The sequence below is a fragment of the Caloenas nicobarica genome, chromosome 7 (assembly GCF_036013445.1).
Source record: "Caloenas nicobarica isolate bCalNic1 chromosome 7, bCalNic1.hap1, whole genome shotgun sequence".
NCBI lineage: Eukaryota > Metazoa > Chordata > Aves > Columbiformes > Columbidae > Caloenas > Caloenas nicobarica.
The window spans coordinates 35,126,519-35,148,005 of NC_088251.1; the positions used below are offsets into that span (position 1 = coordinate 35,126,519).

A 21,487-nucleotide genomic window follows, 5' to 3' on the forward strand; every position below is an offset into this window, starting at 1 on the left:
TAATTGATATTCTACTGATTGGCACTGCCTTGCATCTGCTTCGCTGCTTTTTTTGACCTCGTGGGCAAATTCTCTCGGTTCCAAATCGCAGTTGTTGGTGTAAGGGAGGGCTGAACGTGCATCCATAGCTGGGTGATATTTGGACCTACACAGATATAAGTATTATCAGCAGACTGCTGTCAATGCTGACGGCATATGAAAAAGTCCCGTAGAAAACAGTTGCTTTAGAAAAAAAAAATCCCTGCCCCAGGCTTCTACAGATCCACTGCGCTGAAGTGGTGTATTAGGATAGAGGCACAACCGGGAGGAGAAAATCAAAGCGTTAGCTGGGTGAGGGTAAATGACGTCTTCTCTTTCTCATTCAGTTGAGTTTCTGTGTCAAAACTTGTTGTTCTTGACTTCCTGTGGGTTGTCTGGTAAAGAGATGGGGACCTAAGTTTAAGTTTGTCTTTCTCAGTTGCTTTTATACAGGGACACCACCGGAAAGCTAATTTAAAGCCAGAACGAAACCTGTAAATGTAAGAAAAGAAATTAAATGGTGAAATGATATTTTTTAATTGTGCAGAGAAAGGACAAATGCGTGACTTGGTTCTGCCTCTGAATGACCATGGAAATAAAAAATTCTATGGTAATCAAACGAGTGAGGTGAAGAACTAAATATATAAAACCATGGATGGAAGAGCAATAGGAGTTTGTGATCAGATTTCCTTATATTTTAAGTAAATAGATAAGATCGGTGAAATGGTGTTTGATGTGCTCAGCAGATGATGCTGACCGTAACAGCATTCGATGAGAAGCAGAGCATCTGAGGAAAATACATGTGTTTACCCACTGAAAGCTTTTTAAAAAATGATTAATAATTAAATGACAAAGCTGTCTGCTTTCTGAGAGAGGAGGAGGATGTGTTTGGGTGTTTCACATTAAATGAAGATTGGCTGAACAGGCTGCAAAACTGTGTTCTGTTGCGAGCTTAGGGACAGGGAGCTGTTTGAAACGCTCGGAAGGAGCGAGCCTCCTAGCATCGCTCTGGAATAAAGGCATTTTGCTGGTGGAATCCCGGTGAAACTGCACTGGAGGTGTTCAAGAACCATTCCTTACCCTTAAAGCTCAGCGGGTATGCAGCCTGGAGAGAGGTGCGGGTCAGGGAGAGGTCTGGCGGTGGGGTGCGCCGGCAGGATTTGGCGCGGGGCGGCTCCCCACGCCCCGTGTCCTGCCACACCAGCGTCCCCAGAGCAGCCCGTTCTCAGCGTGGAGCAAGAGGGACATCTCTTGGCACCACGGGGTTGTGCTGTCCCAGCCGCTCACTCGTGGCACTGTGCCCAGACAATGGGGCTCCTAGCAGGTCACCCCTGGGCTGCTCCTGCTCCCCGTGGGGATGGGCCCATGGTTGATCTCATGTTATTAGCAGAGTATAAATTAACTTGTCTACCTGGACTATTGACCGCGGTTGAAAATCACATTTATTCTCACCTCCAGAGATTTGTGCTTGTTCGGATTGAGATGCTCATTCTCTCTGCATACACGTGCATGCTACCCACCTTTGGTTAAGACAGCAGTATATGATGGGGTTGTACATCGTCGAACTCATGGCAAGCAGAAAGATTGCGAGATAAACCTGCTGAATGTACTTCTGCTGATAGATGTCTTCCTTGAAGCTCCCCAGGATGAAGTAGATGTGATAGGGCAGCCAGCAGACAGCAAAAATGATCACAACTACCACCATGGTCTTCACAAACTAGAAAAACAAAACCGGTGTGTTATTTCTGGGGCTCTCTGCAATCACCTGAGCTTGCTGGGGGAATAGGTGGTGTTGCCTTTGTTTTGGGTCTGGGCTGCTATGGCAAAGAAACCAGCCCTGATGATGGAAACTGGGAACAGGGAGAGAGTTGGAGCAAATGTTTCCTGCTGCAGCGAGTGGACTTTCTGCAGAGGGGCTGCTTGCAGCCAGATCGGAGAGACGTGGCAGGGAAACGTGGGATCTGCTGTTACACTGAAATCTCTCCACCCTGTCCAGAGCTTTTCCCCTGTTTATCTTGCAACGTGCAAATTCACTGCAAACCAGGATTTGCTCTCTAAGGACTGCTGGGAACTGGCTTGCTGCCTACTGATATAAGCCTTTCTTCCTTGGCGGATGGCTGGTGCATGTAGATCACAACTTTATTTCATATTTGCTGGGTGATGTCCCTTACTCCCAGACCAAAATATTTCGTCAACCTTTCATGCTCAATCCCACAAGATTTTATACCAAATGCAAGCTCAATTTTGGTGTTGGAGCCTGCAGGGCTGGTGTGCTGAGGAGAATTATTTTAAAGTTTCACTTCTGACCTTTTTTTTGGCATTAACTTGGTGTTCATAGCAGACTCTGTTAAGGTGGTTGCCCGGAACCGCACTGCTCCACAGAGTAATTCCTATAATGCTGTATGCAACAAACATCACCAACAAAGGCAGCAAATAAATCAACATGATCACTGCAATGTGATACCTGAAAAAGAAGAACAAGCACATTTTCATAGTCAGTGTAGTCAGCTCTTTCAGAAATTGTCTTTTGGACATGTCTGGCTGGCTCCCACCAACTTAAACCCCAAAGCATAAAGCAACAGAAATTTTGCCTACAAACTTTGCTATGGGGTAACAGTAAACAGTAAAAGCTCATCTTTCTTGTGTTGTGGTGGTTAGTCCTTGGACTAGATTCATTGCTCTTTCACGACAGAGTAATATAATTTATCTTTTATCAGAGGGTTACAGTCCATGGCCACCTGCCCTGAACTTTGCTATCCCTCTGCAGTCAGGAAAGACAAACGTCTAAGACTTGTAGCTGTAAATATACGAAGCTTTAAATCACAGATACGGAAAACGAATATTCCGAAAACTACAGGGTAACTTGACAAACGCGGTAGTGCCAACAGCTTAATTTGGCAACAGTGGGGAAAAAAAAAAAAGGGGTTACAAAATATAGCAGGCTGCTAACAGGGTGCGCAAACTTGGCAGGGGAGATGCTGCAGATAGCGAGGAAGTGGTGGAGTCACCATCCCTGGAGGGGTTTAAAAGGCATTTAGACGAGGTTCTTAGGGACACGGTTTAGTGCTAGAGTTAGGTAAGGTTATGGTTGGCCTTGATGATCCTGAGGGTCTCCTCCAACCAAAGCGATTCTATGATTCTATCCTATGAAGGAACATCTCCTGTGTATAGCATGCAGAAAGCGAGACGCAGTCCTTGCTGCGTTTGTGGTGCCAGCTGTTTTTATTTGTGTGTGCACACAGCTATCTATCACCAACAGGCTACTCGGTTACTGCTCCAGCCAAAAGCACCAGTGTCTCCTTTGGCTGTACTTCATCTCCACGCTTTCTAGCTTTCCATGTTACCCCACAAGCTTTTGCTGGTTCCCTCATGCCGGGGTTTGATTATTTTAAGCAACCGCCATTTACAGGGAGGGAACAACCTGCTCACTCAGTTACACAGCTGTCAAATTAACATAAACAGTGTGAAAACGAGGATTAGGCAGGAGGGCTCTGGCACCGGCTGCTGGCAATGACCCGAAGGCTGGGTGGGTGCAAATGGTCTTTCTCTGGTCAACAACGCTCTGGAGTTACTTTTGCTGCATGAGTGACCAGGGCCAGCTGCTTTGCAGAGCGCCGTGGAAATGGGTGTTGGGGTGCTCGGTGGTGGCTGCAAGTACCAGAGCAGCGGCTGCGTAGAGAAAAATATTTATATTTGTGAAACGTGGTGAGTCCCTGCCTGTTTTCTGCGTGTCCCAAGTGTCCTCAGAGCGGTACCGTTTTTGAAGGTCTGATACCGTGTGGAGCGCAGCAGAAATGCAAAGCCCTTCTGGAGTTCCCATCCTGGGAGAAGGAGAGGATGGGATGGGAGCCTAAGCTTGAGCACATGGCTAAATGAAACTTTTAGTTTTGTAGTTGTGCTACTTTGCTCCAAAGTTAACCTGTCACCAGAAAAAAAAAAATCTTCTGTGGTTAAGGTTCTTTATTTTGGTTAAACTTCTACAAATTTAGTCCCTTCATATCCAAGATATCTCAGGTGCTGGCAGTCACAGCAGTACATTGTTTGGATCTTTTTGGGCTTGTTTCTATCATAATTGTAAACATTTTTCCTGCAGAAAAGGATTTTCCTTTGTTCTCAGGTCTAGAAGGTTGGTTTTACTTGACTACAAAGGATTTGGAGGACCCACAGTTAACAAAGGAACCCAGTTCTCCGTTTCTTTTTTTTTTTTCCTTTGGCTTTCGTAGTATTTCTTTTCCTCTGTATTTGGACTAGCACATGAATGGCTGCACATGTTTTTTTTCTCCCTCGTCTGTATTGCAGGCATGTGTCCTGACAGATCCATCACTCAGGATGATTTCTGGAGAGCGCTGCTTCCAACTCCCTTTCTAGGAAAGCTACTGAAACCTGTAAATCTGAGGCTGCTCAGGGAGCGCGAGCTGGCGAATGAAGTGATTTATGTGTCTGGGAGCGGCTGCTCTTCAGCTGAGGATCCCAGAAAGAACCTGCCTCATTATTTGCCATGTGTAGGACCAACCTTTCCAGCCTGCAGAGTTTTCATCAGCATGCTGGTAAACTCTTGCTTCAGTCCTTCCTGAACAGTGGATGCAGGAGAAATAAACCTAATGCTTTTCGTCTGAATGAAATAGTCATCAGTGACTTATACATAAGTGATTATCTACTATTCCTCCTTCTCAATCAATAGGACATATCGTGTTCCCCAGCATGTGCCATGGGTACCAAGTAAAGAACCCTGGGAGGAATGTCACCCAGCATGGTGTGTGAGCCTGATTTTTGCTCTTTTGTGATGCTGGAGACTGGGGACGACTCTCTGCTGGCGGCTGAATGTGCTGCAGCTCAGCCCAGCTTACGTGGAGCTCCTGGAACTTGGCACATATTAGTGTGAAACCCGGTTAGTTTGGTAATAACTAACGGCAGGAGGCATCCAGCTGTCTGCTGGTGATGAAGACCAAGATGGGAAAAACATCCCTGGTGCATGTAGCTGGGTAAAAACATTCTCAGTGAAGGATGGGCATAGGGAGTTTAGCACTTGGTTTTGGTTTGAATTTTTTTTTCCATTTTGTTAATCAATTTGTTTCTTTTCTGCAGTTCTTCCATTACTACTTTGTATAAATATGTTTTGCTTGATAAATTTCTCAAAATGCTCTATGTATCACGTGCTTTGAATGATGATTAATCACAGCAGATCCCCTAAATGCAGGGTATGGCTTGTTTCATTTGTCTGAACAATCTTGCTTTAAAGCATGAGGAAATTGCTGTGAGGGTTGGGAGCTTTTGGGAGTGCAGATGTGTACCCAGATAAGTCAGGCTATAAAACCTTAGAATGTTTGAAACATGCTCCTCTTTTTTTTTTTCCTTCTATTTTTTCTTCCCTCCCCCCAAGAGCAGCATAATTTCTAGCTAATTACGTAGCTTCTCTGCATTAAATATACACGTTTTCTTCTTGCCTGACAGAATGAGAAAATCCAAAATCTTTGGAACTAGGATTTATTGCTTGTTTAGAGACTTTTTGCACTGGTTTCTCCTAAATCCGCCAAGCCCTGTATCTAGGGTTTCTAGATCTTATAACTTGTTTTCAAAGCGGGGGGGATGCCTCATCACCCTTCTTTACCCTGAGCCGTGATCTCCTGGCAGCTTTTTTCTGCAGCTGGTTTAAACTGAGCTTAGCTGGGCTGTCCTAGACCCGTATTCTCCCTCTTTGTGTTTCCCCCAAACCTCCCTCTCCCCCCTCCCCAATACTGCCTGTAGCCAAAGGCTTGGAGGATAAATTAATTTCATAGTTAACTTTTGTGTAAACCGGCAGGTTTTTTGTTTCTCTTACGTGAGCTGGTGCTTGGACCCGACGTCGTCGGGCCAGACGACGATGCATTTTGTTGTTCCGTTGTCCGTCAGGATCTCGGCGTAGAAGCACTGCGGGAAAGCGAGAGCAAACGCCACCAGCCAGATGATCCCTATGATGACTCTGGTGCTGCCAGCAGAGAGCCTGGGCTTGAAGGGGTGAATTATTGCCATGTACCTGCAAGGAAAACAGGTAACGCTCTCACAGTCGCATTGGTAAACTGTGCGACAAATACAGCAAGTGTAAAAACTCACCGGATGTTATGGTGGCCTTTATTTATAGGGATATTTTGACAAGTTCCAGGCTACAAATAATTGAAAGGAGTTAAATCCTTTCTAAAGAGTCTTAGGGCAGAATATATTAAACCTATGTGGATGCATGCTTCTGGTGTGAGGAGGAGTCAGTTATCTGTGCCTTCTGCACATGGACTTTGCAAGTATTCCCCTTACTTTGAATTTTTTTTTTTTAAATTAATTTTTCAAATGCTTTATGTGTTTGCTCTGAAATTTCATGCTGTGAACTCTTTGTGTTAGTTTGGAGCTATGCATTGTTTAATACCATGCCCTTTTCTCCTTCCTGAACCAAAAAAACCCCAACCAAACACTCCACTTCCCCCTAACTATGTCAATCTCCTCTGACACCCTGTATTATCGCAATAGCAGATTGGGGTCCCGAGTATCCTTTACCCTGGATTTTTTCCCTCCTGGTTTTTAGCTATGGTAAACTCCTGTGCCATCCAGCTCTGCCTGTAAACACTCCAGGACTTGTGCTTGTTGTGGAAGGAAAGGGCTGATGCTTTCATCCCACACCTGCTCAGAGCCCTCATGGCACATCTGACTATCAAATTACTTGCAAGCCCCAGGGCGCTTACTGGTTTTAAGTTCCCCATGTAGAAATGTGTGGTATCGTAACGAGTACATAATCAATTATGCATTTCTTGTCATGCGCTCCGTACTCTTTGTCACGGTTGTTCCAAAAGCAAAATAGAGTGGAAAATGCCAATTGCTTCCTGGTTTTCACAGCGAAAATCTGACAAACTCCGTGCTGTCTGCTCGCCAGGCTGTGGGGAGGAAGCTCTGCCCGGCGGCTGCTGCAGGACAGAGGGCGGCTGCACGGACAGACAGCACAGTAAGTAAGCCAGAGCTGCACGGCAGCAGAGCCTTATTTAGGTATAAAATTTTAATGCCACTTTGCTTCCCTTTAGCTTGTTGTTAGGCGGTATTACACAGTGCTCAGAATCTGGTCAGAGAGAGGAACCAAGTGGCAAATATTCTGGAGAATATTTGCCTACCGGAGTGCCCAGACCTGTGGCTCTTGGCAAACGGCAGGTCCTGGGTATAAATGCCACGCACTGTGCTTTTAGGCAAGCTCCTCCAAGTTGCGACATTTACCAAATGTGCTGCGTGGCAGGGCTACTTTTGCACCCCTGCTCCTGCTCCCTGTGCCCTCTCTCCATGCCCCGCTCCCTGGGACATCCCAGGATGCTGGAACCACACTCCCGGCATCCCTCCTCTGGTCCTTGTCCTGGACAGACAGAAAAAAAAAAAAAAAAAGCTGAATTTCAGACCCTCTTGCACGCTTTCTGAAGAGGGCCTAGGAGACTCTGCTAACTGGAGCGTGAAACTTGAGCTGATATACCACATTTCTGCCCGGAGCGCTGCGGAAAGTGCGCAGTGGGAAGAGCTGCTCGGGTACGCAGAGCAGCTTGAAACGGGGAAGCAGAATGGTCCTAAACCCAGCGGTGAGCCACATCACCAGGGCCTTTTCCACAGCAAAGATGACTTATAGAGCTGTCCCTTGTCAGCCTCCTTCCTTACAATAAACCACTTCAAAAGACATTGTTTTATCTAAGTTAAACAACGGAGCCCAAGTGGACGCAAGTTCCCATAACAATAAATGGAAGCTGTAAGTTTCCAGGAGAGCAGTGTCAGGATCTATTTTAAGGCTAAGCAAAGAATAGCTAAATATGGTTTGCAGCGAGATGCCAAGTTTTCTTTCTGATCTGTGCCATGTGACTAAAGGGATTTTGGCTGTATAGGTACTTTCACCAAAAGTCCCCCTGACATGTCAGGTAGGCATGAGGACAGGCTGAAATGAATTTATTGAAATAAATAAATATACATATTATTTGGCAGAATACACATATAAAATAGCAGTTACTAAACCCCCTTGATTTAAAGCCAGGAACAGCTCTGTCGTGGGTTTGCGGGGGGGGAATGTTACATGCAAACAGGGCAAAACCTTTTTCCTGCTGGTCCGTTTATCCGGTTAGATTTGTCTATCAATTGCTTCCTGCAGCTGGGTGTGCCGGGGTGAACCGAACTGCGAGCAAGGGTGCGAGTTATGAAAGTGATCCCGATGACACAGGGAGCAAGGATTTTTTTTGGATGGCTCCCGAGGGATGCTGGCTCAGCTCCCAGGGGAGCTGGAAAGGCCCTTCGTGTGTACACGGGCTCGATAAGTGATGGAGAAAACAGGGACATAGGATGGAAAAGATACAGATGTTCCCAGAAAGTAGAAGAAACAGAGAGAAGATGGAGGGAAGGAGGGCAGAGAGCCTAGAAGGGAGCTTAACCTTCTCTAATTTAACATGCCATTGCCTTTGAGAGGAAATTCCGATGAACTTTTGGCCACTTTCTAGTAAAAAGAAAAACAGCGTCACGCTACTTAACAATGAGCTGTAAACACAGTCGGACTCCACAAATTTAAGCTCAATTAAAAGAGACTTGGCAGATAGACGGAAGAGAGTATTATGAAAATACCAAATTACTTCAGAAGTCAAATAAAATCACTGTAATGACTTCCCTCGCTCTTGGAATAAGTCATTCTTGTGAACTATTGGAGTAGACTCTGCTATTTTTGATCCAAATCCCATTATTTCTGATGCTTTGCTGGACTCACAAGCAGGATTGTGGATGCTGATACTTTCAGCATCCTGCAGCATATTTGTATTGCTCCAACTCTGTCCAAATGACGGATCCTTCTCATGGTTTAAAAAACAAAGTTTGCAGGATGACTGGGAAACAATTTATGATCAACAATGTGGGAATGATAAAATACCAGCCACTTCCTCTCGTTACAGACCCAGGTGTGATTCAGAGCAGGGATAAGACAGAAGAGCCTTCCTTTCATGCTGTAACTAGCATCTAACCCCAAATTCTGTTTTCCTGGCACTCCTCCCACTTTGCTGATAAAGCACCTAACACGGTAGGTGGGGGTCAATTGCACCAAGTACTGCAATATTTTTTTTTTGTTATTTACAGCAGATTTTTCGGACCTTATCTTCTCCATTTGCACCTTACCTCTCTGCGGCCACGGCTGTCATGGAGTAGATGCTCACAAACATCGCAGTGATGGGGAACCAGTTCTGAAACCTGCAGAACTCCTCGCCAAAATACCAGACGTTGTGACTGGCGTAAATAAAATTGAAGATGGTATTGAAAGCAGACATCAGCAAATCCGAAAGAGCCAAATTAACGATAAAGTAATTAGTAGCAGTCCTCATTCTCCTGTGCGCAAGAATAATCCAGATGACGGTGATGTTGCCAACGATGGATGTGATAACAATGAAGGAATAGGTGATAGCCCACAAAGCAATTTGCCATCCCGGCTGGGTAAACTGGGTTACTGCCGTCCCATTGCTGCCGTCCTCGAGGGAGTCAGCCTGCGAAACATTGCTAGCATTTAAAATGGAAAAGGTGCTCATGGCTTTTTCTTCAGCTAAGCGTAAGTTAAAGTCTTCCGGCATCTGCTCATTTTCTTGCAGTAGATGCTGGTGCTGTGGATCACCATGCATATGACCAAGTGCCATTAAAAAGACATCAGGATGAGACGTCTCATGTCCTCTCGTCCTGTTTTCCAAGCGATGCAATGCGGTTCCAGGAGTAGGTGAGCGATAGCGACGACCTCCTCCTTGCCTGGCATTGTAACCTATGCTTGAAGAGCAAAAACTAAAGAATAACTCTCCGCCCCGAAGATTCTTTTCCTCTAAATAAGAAAGAAAAAAATAAGATTAAACAAAAAAAAGTGAGGGGCCTTTTCCAGGTGAATGACAGGCAATGTCTTCCTTTAGATTATTTTTAGGGCCAAGAAAATATAAATGGAAATATCAAGCCATAAAACATTTCAGTCCAAGTGGAAATCCTTCTTTTTCAGGGCAGCGGTTTTCCGAGGTACCAGGTATCCGAATCCTCTGCAGCAGGACTGAGGACAGGAGGTTTTCTTTGCCTGTGTAACTGTTACGTCCGAGGCAGGAGCTGCTCCGGGATAAATTCTCTACAGGGTTTAAGGAGACTTTGAAAGGAGGTGGAGTCTCTCGCAAGCAGAAACTAAACAACCAATTTGACATCAAATGACAGGCGGCAAAGTGGTGCTTCAACCTTCCCCCCCGCCATCCATTTGTTTTGAAATAATCTCTGGAGGGGATATGCCGCTATATCAGGATTTACAGGTTTAAATGCAAGGGTAGCTACTTTGCTGGGTTTACCAGTCCTGCAGGACCCTCCCTGGCTTCCCGCAAGCTCTCAGAGCAAGAAAAGGAACAAAATACATTCAGTGCAATTTTAGCATGGCGATCTTGCTCTCTGCAACTATTTGGAGGCTTATCCACATTTTTAATACATTTTACGTAAAGGTGACTGCTCAGTATAATACTACTCGACTTAAATTACAGCAACAAGTCCTGTTGGTTCTTGAAGAGTCGTTGGTGAATATTGCCGGGAGAGAGGTATTTGTCGAGGCCAGACCTGAGCTGGGACTTCTGAGAAGGCTTCGGTGGGAAGCTGGTGCCCAGGAACTCACCCGGAGCTCCAGAAATCCTTCTCCAGCTGCTCTCCAGCGCGGAAACATCCAGAGGAGCCTCGGCTCCCAGCCTGCACGCCCTACGATGTATGAGGGGCTGAACGAGGGACGTTCCCCTGTGGAACTGCTGCAACCCCTCTCCCGGAGTTTGCTGCAGAAACTTTTATCAGCCTCACACCTGCAAGGAGAGGAGTATCTGGTCCCCGTAGGAATGGAGAACCCCTGACTCCCATCTCTGCTCAGAGCACAGAGCTCTTGCTCGCAGCTTTGCAGTAAGTGGCATAAACATAAGCAACATGTTGAGGCTGAGATTTCAAAGAGTACTTGGCGCTGGCTCACGCCTGCTCTGCTGGAAGCTAGAAGTGTTTCAGGTATTTAAATCTGTTTTCAGCTACTAAAACCTGTTTTCAGATATTAAAACTTGTTTTCAGGATTCAGAAAGCTCCTGACAAGTAACGTGAAGGAAAAACTCCACCTCGTGTGCATGCGGCACTGGGATGGCAGTGGTTTTCCAGCTTCCCTATTCCTGGAGCTGCGGCTGTGCCGGGCTCCCCTGTAACAGGGCAGTATTTACTGATTCAAGATCCCTTCCACCAGCTCAGCCTGCACTCTTGCCTTGCTTCATTAATTTGTGGAGGCAGCTTTCAATTAACCCATCACCTAACCACTGCAGCTCTTCAAAGCAAATCCCCCTCTGATATGGTATTACCCAAAATTAATGCTTGTAGCACTGCATGTTCTCCTCATGATGGACTTCCCTGCAGGCAACCCCACTCACTGCCTTACCCAGAAACTACAGAAATACACTTGTACGTATCTTCTCGTGTGCGTTGCAAAGCTCTTCCAGGCTCTTCTTGAAAGTCTTACACTCATTAAACAACTTATGAGCCTTACACTTTCTGTATGCCATCCAGGAGGGCTTTTCATGATTTGCAATACAAATTCAACAGCTAGTAGTGCCCTTCAGATTTTTTTTCCTTTGGCTTGCTCAAATTTCTTCAAATTCCAAAGAGAATATGAGCAAAAACCTCTATGTTTAGCTGACAGCAGAGCTAGTCTTTGTTATAGAAAGCAGAATGTAAGCAAGCGCTTAGGAAAAGGGCCATACTTTTTGATGGTGAACTCAAAACCTCTCTCAGCTGACTTTGGAGGGTGCCAGCATTTCCTAGGAACCCTCTTCTGAACCATCTGCCCTGGTCCCTGATCTGTTACTTGGGTGATAATTGGAGATCAGCCACCCTTTGCTCAACATTTCATCATATAAGTCAGCAAGAACTTGCTTTTGTTTATTCACACCTACACCTTTTATTCGTTTCCTGGTTGTGCATTGATGAGTTTATCATCCTGGAGCCCGCCCAGTGATGTAACCTGTGCTATTGGCCTTTTACTTTGCAAACTGGAGCGATTTTTTTACAAAGGCAGGCTCCAAATTCCTCAGGAAAGCTGCGCTTGCTTGGGACTATGTGCAAAACCTGCGTCTCCAATGATTTTGGAATTATACCAGGGAAAGGGACTGAGAGCAGGGGTTTGGGTTTGGCTGGTTTCACTGTTGTTTTTATTACAGGCAGAATTGTTCGAGGCCAAACGTCGCTGCGCTGAGTCACCGATACCAGGCCTGTGCAAAGGGTAAGAGATGCAAACAAAAGATGCAGGTCTGCAAGGGTGAATAAAGGTGCATTTTGTCTTTTGGAAAAATAATACAATGTCATATAGGTAGTAGGGGCTTTAATTGTATTGCACATTGGATTCAGCTCTGGGAGGAAGGACCTTTGTCCAGCAAACAGCTCTTGAGAGCGGGACACGTGGGCCATGAGCATCCACCTGCAATGTGCAGCTGGACTGCAGCTTTATCAGCCAGGCTTGGGCTGGAAGAAAGCAGCAGAAATGCTGCTGGTACCTCTGAAAAGATTTGGGTCTTTCTGACATGCTTCCCTTTTCTGCAGATCTCCAAAAGCCCTGGCTCAAACACTCTGCAGATCATGGCTTTTGAAGACCATCCATGGCATCTACCATGCCCTGTACAACCCCGGTGACAGCCCCGGTAGCCCTGAAGAAAGCGAGGGAGGAAATGTGGAAGTTGCCGATCCTTAATGTGAACAACACCCACTGCTAGGTGAGCCATCAGATGGCCTTGGGAGTGGATGCTGTAACGCACGATCTGCCTTGATGCTGGCAGAGTTTCCAAGCTCTCGGGGGGGAAACTGCATCTCGGTGCTGCATCAGGCTGGGGTGGAGAGAGCACAACCCAGAAGGACCCTCAGCGCCGCAGGCAATTCGTAACATCTTACTTTAAACCACTGTTTGCTGCTGAACTGTACTAACTGGGTCGAGGAATCTTGCCATTTCATTGTCTAGACAAAGCCTGGCATTCAGACAAATAAAAGCATTATTCAATTATTTTTATATGGCTTTGTAACAGAAACCCGTCTTGACGTATTGGCTCAATTCACAGTGAAAACAACGGGAAAGCGGACACTCCTTTTAATCGGCTTCCCCATCCAGCCTGTCATGCCCTGATATTCTGTTAGCAGAAATCACAGCATGAATGACAAGGTAAGGTGTTAGGAAAGTCAAACTCAAATGATTAATTTTGTTAAATAAACAAACAAGGGATATGCCTAAGTGATAGGAATTTGTTCAGGTGTGAATGATGCCCATGAGACATGAGGAACGTGTGGTAGACTGTAATCCCCAGCGCTTGTGTGATCTGTGATGCGATTTCCAGCCTGCACACTATGGGTAAGCGTCAGGGATATTTGCAGATTTGTCTGAAAGTTGAAGTTACTGGTATTTTAGGAGATGAATGCTCTGGGCCATTGTATTACATATTATTGTCAGAAGCTTAACAGGTGATGAGCTGCTCTGTTGCTGGCAGCAACAGGGGCTGGATTATTTGTTTCTCAGAAGCAGAATTTAGCACTGCATGCAAAAACAATGGCACTTTTTATAACGGAATTATGCAGGAATCTTTTTTAGGCTTTATAAAAGAGGTTTTGGTAGTGATTACTGGTTTATTTTATGTACCTAACAAAACGATGTGCGACCGACCACTTACACAGTTTTACATACACAGCTTGGAGGTTTTCCACAGTCTCATTGCTTGATAATTTAACAACAAATGCTGCTGCACTTCATCTTCTCTGATTGCAGACACTGATTTTCAGTGCTGTCTGCCTCTGCTCTGCGCCAGGATGCAACAACCGACTCTGTGACAGTTGTCTGCCACTTTGAATGAATGAGACCTTTTTCCCCGAGGAAAATAGTCTTTTGTCGGACAGGAGTGCAGCGCTGCCAGCTTGAAAGGGCTTATTTAATCTCGTAGGCATGAATGGTGTTTGCAGTTCATGATCGCTGTGTAAGACCCAACACTGACCCACTGTCACGGCAGCGGGATGTGGATTAATGGCCACGTAGGCAGAAAATTCGGCCAGGGCACTGTTGCACTTGTGTGTTATTTGCAGGATGGGACCCTCACTGCATGAGCGATTGCCTGGCTATTACAATGAAGCTAAATGCTCTGGTGTTGCCTAAGTGTCCTGCTGCAGAGTGCGGAGATTCTTCTTTGCGATGTTTATGTGCGCTTAACCAAAAAAACCCAGCACCCATGCAGCAGCTTTGCATTTTTATATATATTTTTTGCCCACGCTGTCTTAAATAGCAATTGCAGAGGTTTGCGGGTGTGTGTGTTGCTCTGGGCTCCGGCAGCAGCGTTAGATGCCTGTTTCAGTAGCAAGATATATCTATATATATATTTTTTTTGTTTGTTTGTTTTTCCTGAAATCTCCAGATGTGGGGTGAGTCCTGAACGCGCACTGAGAAAAAGAAAAAAAAAAAGAAAAAGAAAAAGAAAAAAAAAAAAACACAAAGAAAAAAGGAAAAGCCGCAGCCGGCAGAATTTCGGAGGCTTCCGTTCCCCCAGCCCGGTGTTATTCGTGTTTCTCCGCCGTGCGCTGGGCCACCCCCGGGCACCCCCTCGCTAACCCCCCCCGGGCCGCTGCCGGTGCCGGTCCCGGAAGCGGCGGCGTCGCCCCCGGACCCGCCCGGCGGGGCGGCCGCTCCCTCCCCCGGGCACGGGCCGCCGGGAAGGGGAGGGGAAGGGAAGAGAAGGGCAGGGAACGGAGGGAGCGGCGGGAGGCGGCAGGTGCTGCGGGGCGGGAGGATGGCGGCGGGGGACGCGGAGCAAGTGCGGTACTGCGGGCGGCTCTCCTACCTCTGCCTCAAGCTCACCCTCATCACCTACTCCACCACCTTCTGGGTGAGGGCGGCGGGGGGACAGGGACAGCGACCGCGTTCCCCCAGCCCGGGGGTGGCCGGGGGGTGCGCGGGGGCCGCAGCCGCCCCCGCTCCGTGCGGCGTTGGGGGACGGAGGGTCCCGGGTCCGGCTCCCGCGGGAGCGTCTCGTCTTCCCGGGAATGGGGGTTTTGCGATAATTACTGTTCCTGCTGCCGAGGCGGCGGCTGGCACACCTGTGGATGAGGGTGTAGCTCTTCCCTAAGGAGCGACAGACTGGTTTTGGCGGATGGGGGACTTGTAGGGGTTGGAAGTTTTGGCAGATAAAAATCGTTCGTGTATGTATTAAAATATTGCTTTTTCCCCCCTAGGGGAGCTGGGTAAATAAAGCCTTTGCCCGACAACGGCAGTCATCAGTATATAGGATAATTCCTCTTCTGAGCCTTGGCTTGGTGATACTGTGAAGTTTTAAAACTTAAAGGTGTGTCACAGTCGCTGTCCTCAGCCAGGTGTCAGGTAAAACCCACGTGCAGTCTCCTGAAAGTGATAAAGTCCCGGCTTTCGGGTGCAGATTGTTACCTCTGATTTCTTAAATGCGGCAAATTCACCCCAACCTGGGCTGTGGAAGGAGCTGTCGGGGCTCATTTTAGAGAGCAGTGATTTTAAATGGTGCTTTTTCAGACACCGGGATACTGGGATGATGCTGTGCTGGCTCCAGGCTGCACTGATGTATGAGATGCTTAGGCGGGGTTTCTTTCCGGCTCTTTCAGTTTAAACGCCGCGTAAGCTCTTGTTTTGCTGGTCTGTGTTTCCGTCTTAATAGTTGCAGTATTTACCAGGTGGGAGCATAAAGCTTTTATCATGTTGCGTGGGAGAAGAGGTTTAGATCCACCAGGTTTGGTAGTGGGTGTCTGCTGAAAGCCATGATTTAAGGATGAACAAAAAATGAAAAGCAAAGTGTTTGAGTGTCATTCAGACTTTTTGGGATCCTGGATATCTTCCGTCTTTTCTAAGCAGACAAAACCAACCAGGGAAAACCCTTGGGTTTGCACTCCTGAAGTTCCCCGCGTTACTCCATAACACCTATTCCGCAGGTGCGATTTTTGGAAAATGGCAGTTTGTTGCATTATTTTTCAAACTTTTTTTTTGGCGCGTGTCCTTCATGTAGGACTGTGCATGTTGTCTACTCCACGTTTTCCATAGGCAGCAAGGGCCTTTTGCTGGTGGGACGTAAAAATTACTCTGGTAGCAGAAAAAGGGCCCTTCTGAAATGTTTCTCTGAACGTCCCTGGAGGACAAAGCCTCTTTCAAACAGCCGGAGGATTATATTTACTCTTTGTAATTGCTTGCTCTGGATTTTCAATGCTCTGCCCTTGTTTGTAACAGAGGGCTTCCATCTCGCTGCTCTCCTGAAGAGCTGGTTTGCTCTGGGTGGTGGGCGGCTGCTGTTTTGGTTTTTTTGTTACATTGGTGTAAATGGGAGGAAGGTTTGGCTGTGGAGTATTGGGCGATTTCTGTTCTTTTGCTGCTTTTTGGGGCTCTGACGTAGGGGATGCTGAGGCCATTTGGTTTCCTCCCTGCTGTTGCTGTTCCCCTGGTACATTTGCGAGTGATGAACACCCGGATTTGAGTCCCCAGAATTGCTTGAAATCACCAGGAAATAAATATCAGCCTTATCCAAAAGCAGAAAGGAAATGAAGGCATTGCGGGAGTGCCAGAGGGGATGTTTGCTACAAGCCCTGTGGCTGCTGTGGGGGCTTTTCTAAAAAATACTCATTGCTGTAACTTTTTCAGGCAACTGTTTTGCTGGTGAATGAGGCTGCAATGTAATTTTTCTTACGTGGCTGAGACAACATCCAGCGCTTGAAACAGAAGGTGCTGTTGTTGAGCAGCCACTTTATTTAAGAATAAGTATTGTAAATACAGGGTTAAATCCACTACTCTAGAAATAAATGCTCTTCCTTTCTCTTGGGAAAGCAAATTCTGTGCATGCAAAAGCCCCAGAGAAAGTCACTGGTATTTGCTGGTGGATACTCGTCTAATGTGAGTCAAGGCCAGTTAGTTTTTCCTGTGGACACAGTGTGAATTGCCAAATTTGGGAGCTGTTGTGAAGGATGCAGGATGTAAACAACTCGTATAGGGGTGGGCTACCTACGTAAAAGTGGCGTTTCCAGCCCTGGTCACAGGAAGGGAGAGCACGGTCCTGGGGAAGAGACACGGGTGGGATGATTGCGAAGTTAGCACATCAGCTTGGTGCAAATAGTTGCTGGTTTGACCATATTAAAGGTTTAAAAGATTGTATTAAATGTTTAAAAAAATTAGAAGGTAATAAAAGCATAAATCCTGCTCCTTAGGGAATGAAGATTTTAATTGTGTGCTTAGGTGTCATTCGTCTGGGGTGGGATATCGGCTGCCTCGGTCCTTGGGACAGTAAAAGCTGTAACGTGGGAATTTGGGGTGGGGAATTTTAGGGTTTTTTGGGGGGGTCAAGCTGGTTTCAGAAAACAAAAGGCGGGACTGAAGTTTCTTGTACACTTAATGCTACAAGTAGTCTTGGAGGGTGTGTGAGCTAAAGTGCAAACGGAAGATAAAGATACATATGTATATAAAGATCACTCAATGTGTCTATATATCTTAAGCTCTCAAAGTGGGATGTGTCTTGTATTTCTACTCACAGGCACCTTTCGATCTTTAAAACAAACAAAAATCTTAAATCGAATATATTGATGATAAAACTATGGCTAAGAAAAAGACATTACAGTAAAACATTCTAGTCTTGAAAAAACAGACTTCTAAAATTCAGATAATCCCCATCAAGTTTTAACACCTGTGTTTTATGTCTTTTTTTTTTTTTTTTTAATTTCCTAAACATGGAATCTACCAGGCAAGTCTTGAGCTTGTTAATGGTGCTTTAGTGTTTGCAGGAGAGTCGGTCTTTAAGTTGTGTTATCTGCTGCTTTCCGAGCAGGGTAAATGCAGTTTGGACACAAAGGTGTCAGGTTTTTAGGTTTTAGGGGTTTAATTACTTTTTCTAAAATCATTGTAATAATAATAAAACTCCTGCATCACGTATACATGTACCGTCACCAATTTTATAATCTGTAATTGTTTTGTATGGTTCTGAGACTCTTTCCTCAATCGTTATAGCTGTATTTAAAATTTTCAAACTGATTTGTTTGTTGTCTACTGCTTGGAAAAAAAATCATTTATTACCTGAATAATTGAATATTTTAAAGAATGAAGCTAACACTACAAGTTCACTATTTAGTAATAAACCCCCCAACTACAGTTTTACAGTAGAAGCATATAAATGGTAAATTTGGGTAGCTGTTATTTATCCCCCATGTTTTCTCTTCTGCCTTCCATATTCAGTACAATTTCTGAATTTGTCAGAGGAGGAGTTACTCTGAATTTGATTGTGTAAAATTTTAAGTTTCTTTTTAAATAGCTTCAGTGTATTCCTTTTTATGGGTGAACCCTTCTGAGATTTTTTTTCTTTTTTAAATGACAGCCTGGTGGCATTGCTCACGTCATGTCCTTTGGGTTTTTTATTCTTACCTGTAGCAAATCAAGAATTTCCAGTAAACCGTTACTTATTTTAATATATCCAATACGTTTTTTTAAAAAAATTTCAACTGTTGGACTCACGATCTTGCAACTAAGTATGTTGGTGTGTCTGTGTAGACCTTTGTCTGGGATATACCATGTGAGATCAAAAGCTTCGTATATGTAAGAAAGGGTCTCTCCTGCAGAAACATTGGGTCAGAGGAGGGGAATGCTGTTTATTAGGCTGCTAAAATGATTGATTTGGGTCTAGGATGTGCCTGGCTGTTGGAGTCGGCAGTAAAGTTTTTCCACTGCAATTTTCATGCCTTAAGTGTTGTAGGCTGTTTTGTTTTTTCTTTTTCAAATTCAGCATAATTCAAAGTGATTTGAAGTACGCCATAGGTTCAATACCTAATGACTTTGACTTAACCATAATTATTTTGATTGAAATATGTTGTTAAATGAAATGCATTACTTCTTGCTTCACTTGTCAGCATTATCTGGTAGTGCTTAAGATACTGGTGTAATTGCGATTTGTGTGTTTTTTTTCTTTTTTCTTTTTTTTTTTCCTATATTGGGTGCATTGTCCCCACTGCCAGGAGGACTGGAGGTGTAGGACACCTGGCTGTATTTACTGAGCCCAAATACAATAGCAGCTGATGTGAAGGGCCTTATAAGCTGTTGATTGCAGACTGGGTTAGAAATTATATGGTGTTAGGGGCATATATATACACACACATACACATACATACATACCACACAGAGAGGGAGGACAGATAGACACGTGAAGGAGGAATATTAGTGCTGTGGCATTTGCTGGTGTGTGTAATATATGTGATCTCAGATGAGTAATAAATCACATTTTAACCAGTGACGTATGTTTCAATTTGTTTAACTTCCAGAATGTTAAAACATTATTAAATATGTTTTTGAAATGAACGAATCTCAGGTTTTTTTTCTAACTCGGCTGTTTTCTGCTGTAGTCTTTGAGGTCTGTTTTTTTAATCCATACTTGTGGTTTGAGTGTTTCATTGTTTATAATTAATTCTGAAGTGAGTAGTCACAGGTTTGTGTGTACTCACAAAATGTCATCTCTGTTTTTACTGAGAGAAAGAGTAACATCTGTGCTCCTCTCTTGTTCTGTTTCAGGTGATCGGGGCCCTTGTCCTCGCCGTTGGGATTTATGCAGAAGTTGAAAGACAGAAGTACAAAACTCTAGAAAGTGCCTTTCTAGCCCCAGCAATTATTTTAATACTTTTGGGCATTATAATGTTCCTGGTATCTTTTGTGGGTGTACTGGCTTCTTTAAGAGACAATTTATGCCTCCTTCAAGCAGTAAGTCTTGGTTTCTTTATTCGTAATTTTTAAGCTCGTTGCTTTTGCTTTTCGGTGTCGCCTGAATTCAAACCCTTAATTATGTCTGTGTTGGAAAAATGTTTTTTAAAAGTCGCTTTTTGTGATTTTAATTAAATCAGAAACTGCTTTATGGCACTGGTCCCCTCACCGCGGTCTGTGGATGTCCCTCCATCAGGGAGCATTTTGTCTTTGCCAGCAACAGGACAGGCGAGGGTCAGAGCCCCATGCTGAGAAAACCAGCTTTCCAATAGTTAAGGGCTTTATGGAAAACAACCAGGAATGTGAATTATTATCTTGTGCAAACCCGGCTGTTGACATACCATTTGACGCTAGGCTGGCACCGCGCTGCCTGCTCCATCGGCACGTGCCCTGCGCAGGGAACGGTGCCGGAGGAAGAAAAAGCAAAGTCCGGCTGTAGTTTCTCCCCATCAGTGCGGGGGGATTCCCTAAAACCAAACCTTTTTGCTGGGGCACGAAATGCAGAGGTGGGTTGTGGTCTCTGATGGTTCTCCAGATGCTTCTCGTTTCAACGCCGTGGTTGCAGATGGAAGTTGCGCATGCGACTAATTAAAAATAAAGCGTGAAAACATAATTTTCACCTTTGTGTCAGTTCAGTCTAAAGAAATGCTAAATACGTCGTATGTTATGTAGGACAAAGCAAGAAATTGTACTGGAATTTTAGTGAGAATCTGTCCTTGTGTGGTGGTGGCTTCTTCCACTCTGAGCATGGTGGTGTGTCCTCTTCTGATGCAGAGGATGTTTTTCTGTTCCCCTTGTGGTAGCAAACCAGGTAAGGTATTTAAATGAAGAAAGTCCCTGATGTTTGCTTCTCAGGCTGGTTCCAGATTTAGCAGGAGAGAAGATTTCTGCCCAGTCCATTTGTGGCACTGACACTGGGTGTTGAGAGCATAGAAATTAAACCAGCATTCGGGGCAGAGTGTTAGTGTTAGAGATTATTTTCAGATGAGAGATCGTAAAACTTCTCTCCTGTTGAGGTTTGCTGTTAAGAACCAGAGCTAAATTAATGTAACAGCCATCTTTTATGCCTAAAGAATCCTTCGGGTTAAAATAACATTTCAAGTACTGGCACATCGCAGTTATGATGTTGCTATGGATTTCTTCATGTTATTCATATTTTCCGTGCGCTTTTGATAAGTAGTCACAGATGCATATGTTGTGGTCATTTGCGAAGTGCATTTGTGAGCGTGGTACACAAAACGAATAAATAAATAGCTGACAGATGTAATTTTTCCCACCAGTGAGCACAGTAAGTCCAGTTAGTGCCTGTTGTGCAGCCCTTGTGCTCGGCTGGCTGGGGAATGTGACACTGCTCAGCTCCCTCTGCTGAAGCAGCACACTCAAAGATACCAAGCCAGAATTGTGCTTTGATTTATTTAACACTGGTAATTTAGTAGAAAATGGTTTGGATTATCTTAAAGCACCGCATTACCCAAGAAATGAAAGCTAATGGGTAAGTACTGTTTCTGTAGGAGGCATAAACCCATGATTTTTGGTGTGGTTTGTAGCGGTCCGTTAATGTGCTTCTCTGGGATGCTGTTGTGGAGAGAAATATCTTGGCATGATAAATGCATCTATCAGTTTTGAGTCCGTTCAAAGCAGAAAAATAATGTGTTTGCCAATTGGGCAAAACCCAGAATGACTCAAACGAGGAGAAAGAAGCTTTCTTGTGACATGAACAGT

At 45.0% G+C, this 21,487-nt stretch overlaps 2 protein-coding genes across 6 annotated transcripts in view; one reads left to right on the forward strand and one right to left on the reverse strand.

Annotated features, from left to right (window-relative positions):
• TACR2 (tachykinin receptor 2) lies at positions 1–9,617 on the reverse strand. Of its 2 annotated transcripts, XM_065638995.1 has the most exons (6): positions 9,157–9,560; positions 5,837–6,031; positions 2,326–2,482; positions 1,539–1,735; positions 406–510; positions 1–206 (listed from the first exon to the last, which is right to left on the reverse strand). In XM_065638995.1, exons 1-6 carry the CDS (start codon positions 9,558–9,560, stop codon positions 146–148), a joined length of 1,119 nt encoding a protein of 372 aa, XP_065495067.1. In that variant the 3' UTR covers positions 1–145. The 2 variants fall into 2 exon arrangements, with proteins under 2 accessions (XP_065495067.1, XP_065495068.1); XM_065638996.1 differs by lacking the exon at positions 1–206 and having other exon boundaries at positions 315–510; positions 9,157–9,617.
• TSPAN15 (tetraspanin 15) overlaps positions 6,883–21,487 on the forward strand; it is a 24,376-nt gene continuing 9,771 nt past the window's right edge. Inside the window, exons 1-7 of one of the 4 annotated variants that reach the window (XM_065639000.1) lie at positions 6,883–6,982; positions 9,118–9,580; positions 10,010–11,025; positions 12,219–12,280; positions 12,598–12,767; positions 13,074–13,207; positions 19,580–19,765. In XM_065639000.1, coding sequence (XP_065495072.1) covers positions 13,196–13,207; positions 19,580–19,765 — 198 coding nt within the window. In that variant the 5' untranslated portion in view covers positions 6,883–6,982; positions 9,118–9,580; positions 10,010–11,025; ... (1 more) ...; positions 12,598–12,767; positions 13,074–13,195. Of the gene's footprint in view, positions 6,983–9,117; positions 9,581–10,009; positions 11,026–12,218; positions 12,281–12,597; positions 12,768–13,073; positions 13,208–13,316; positions 13,394–14,800; positions 14,910–19,579; positions 19,766–21,487 lie in introns of those variants that run through there. The other 3 variants (XM_065639001.1, XM_065638998.1, XM_065638997.1) reach the window with 3 other exon arrangements.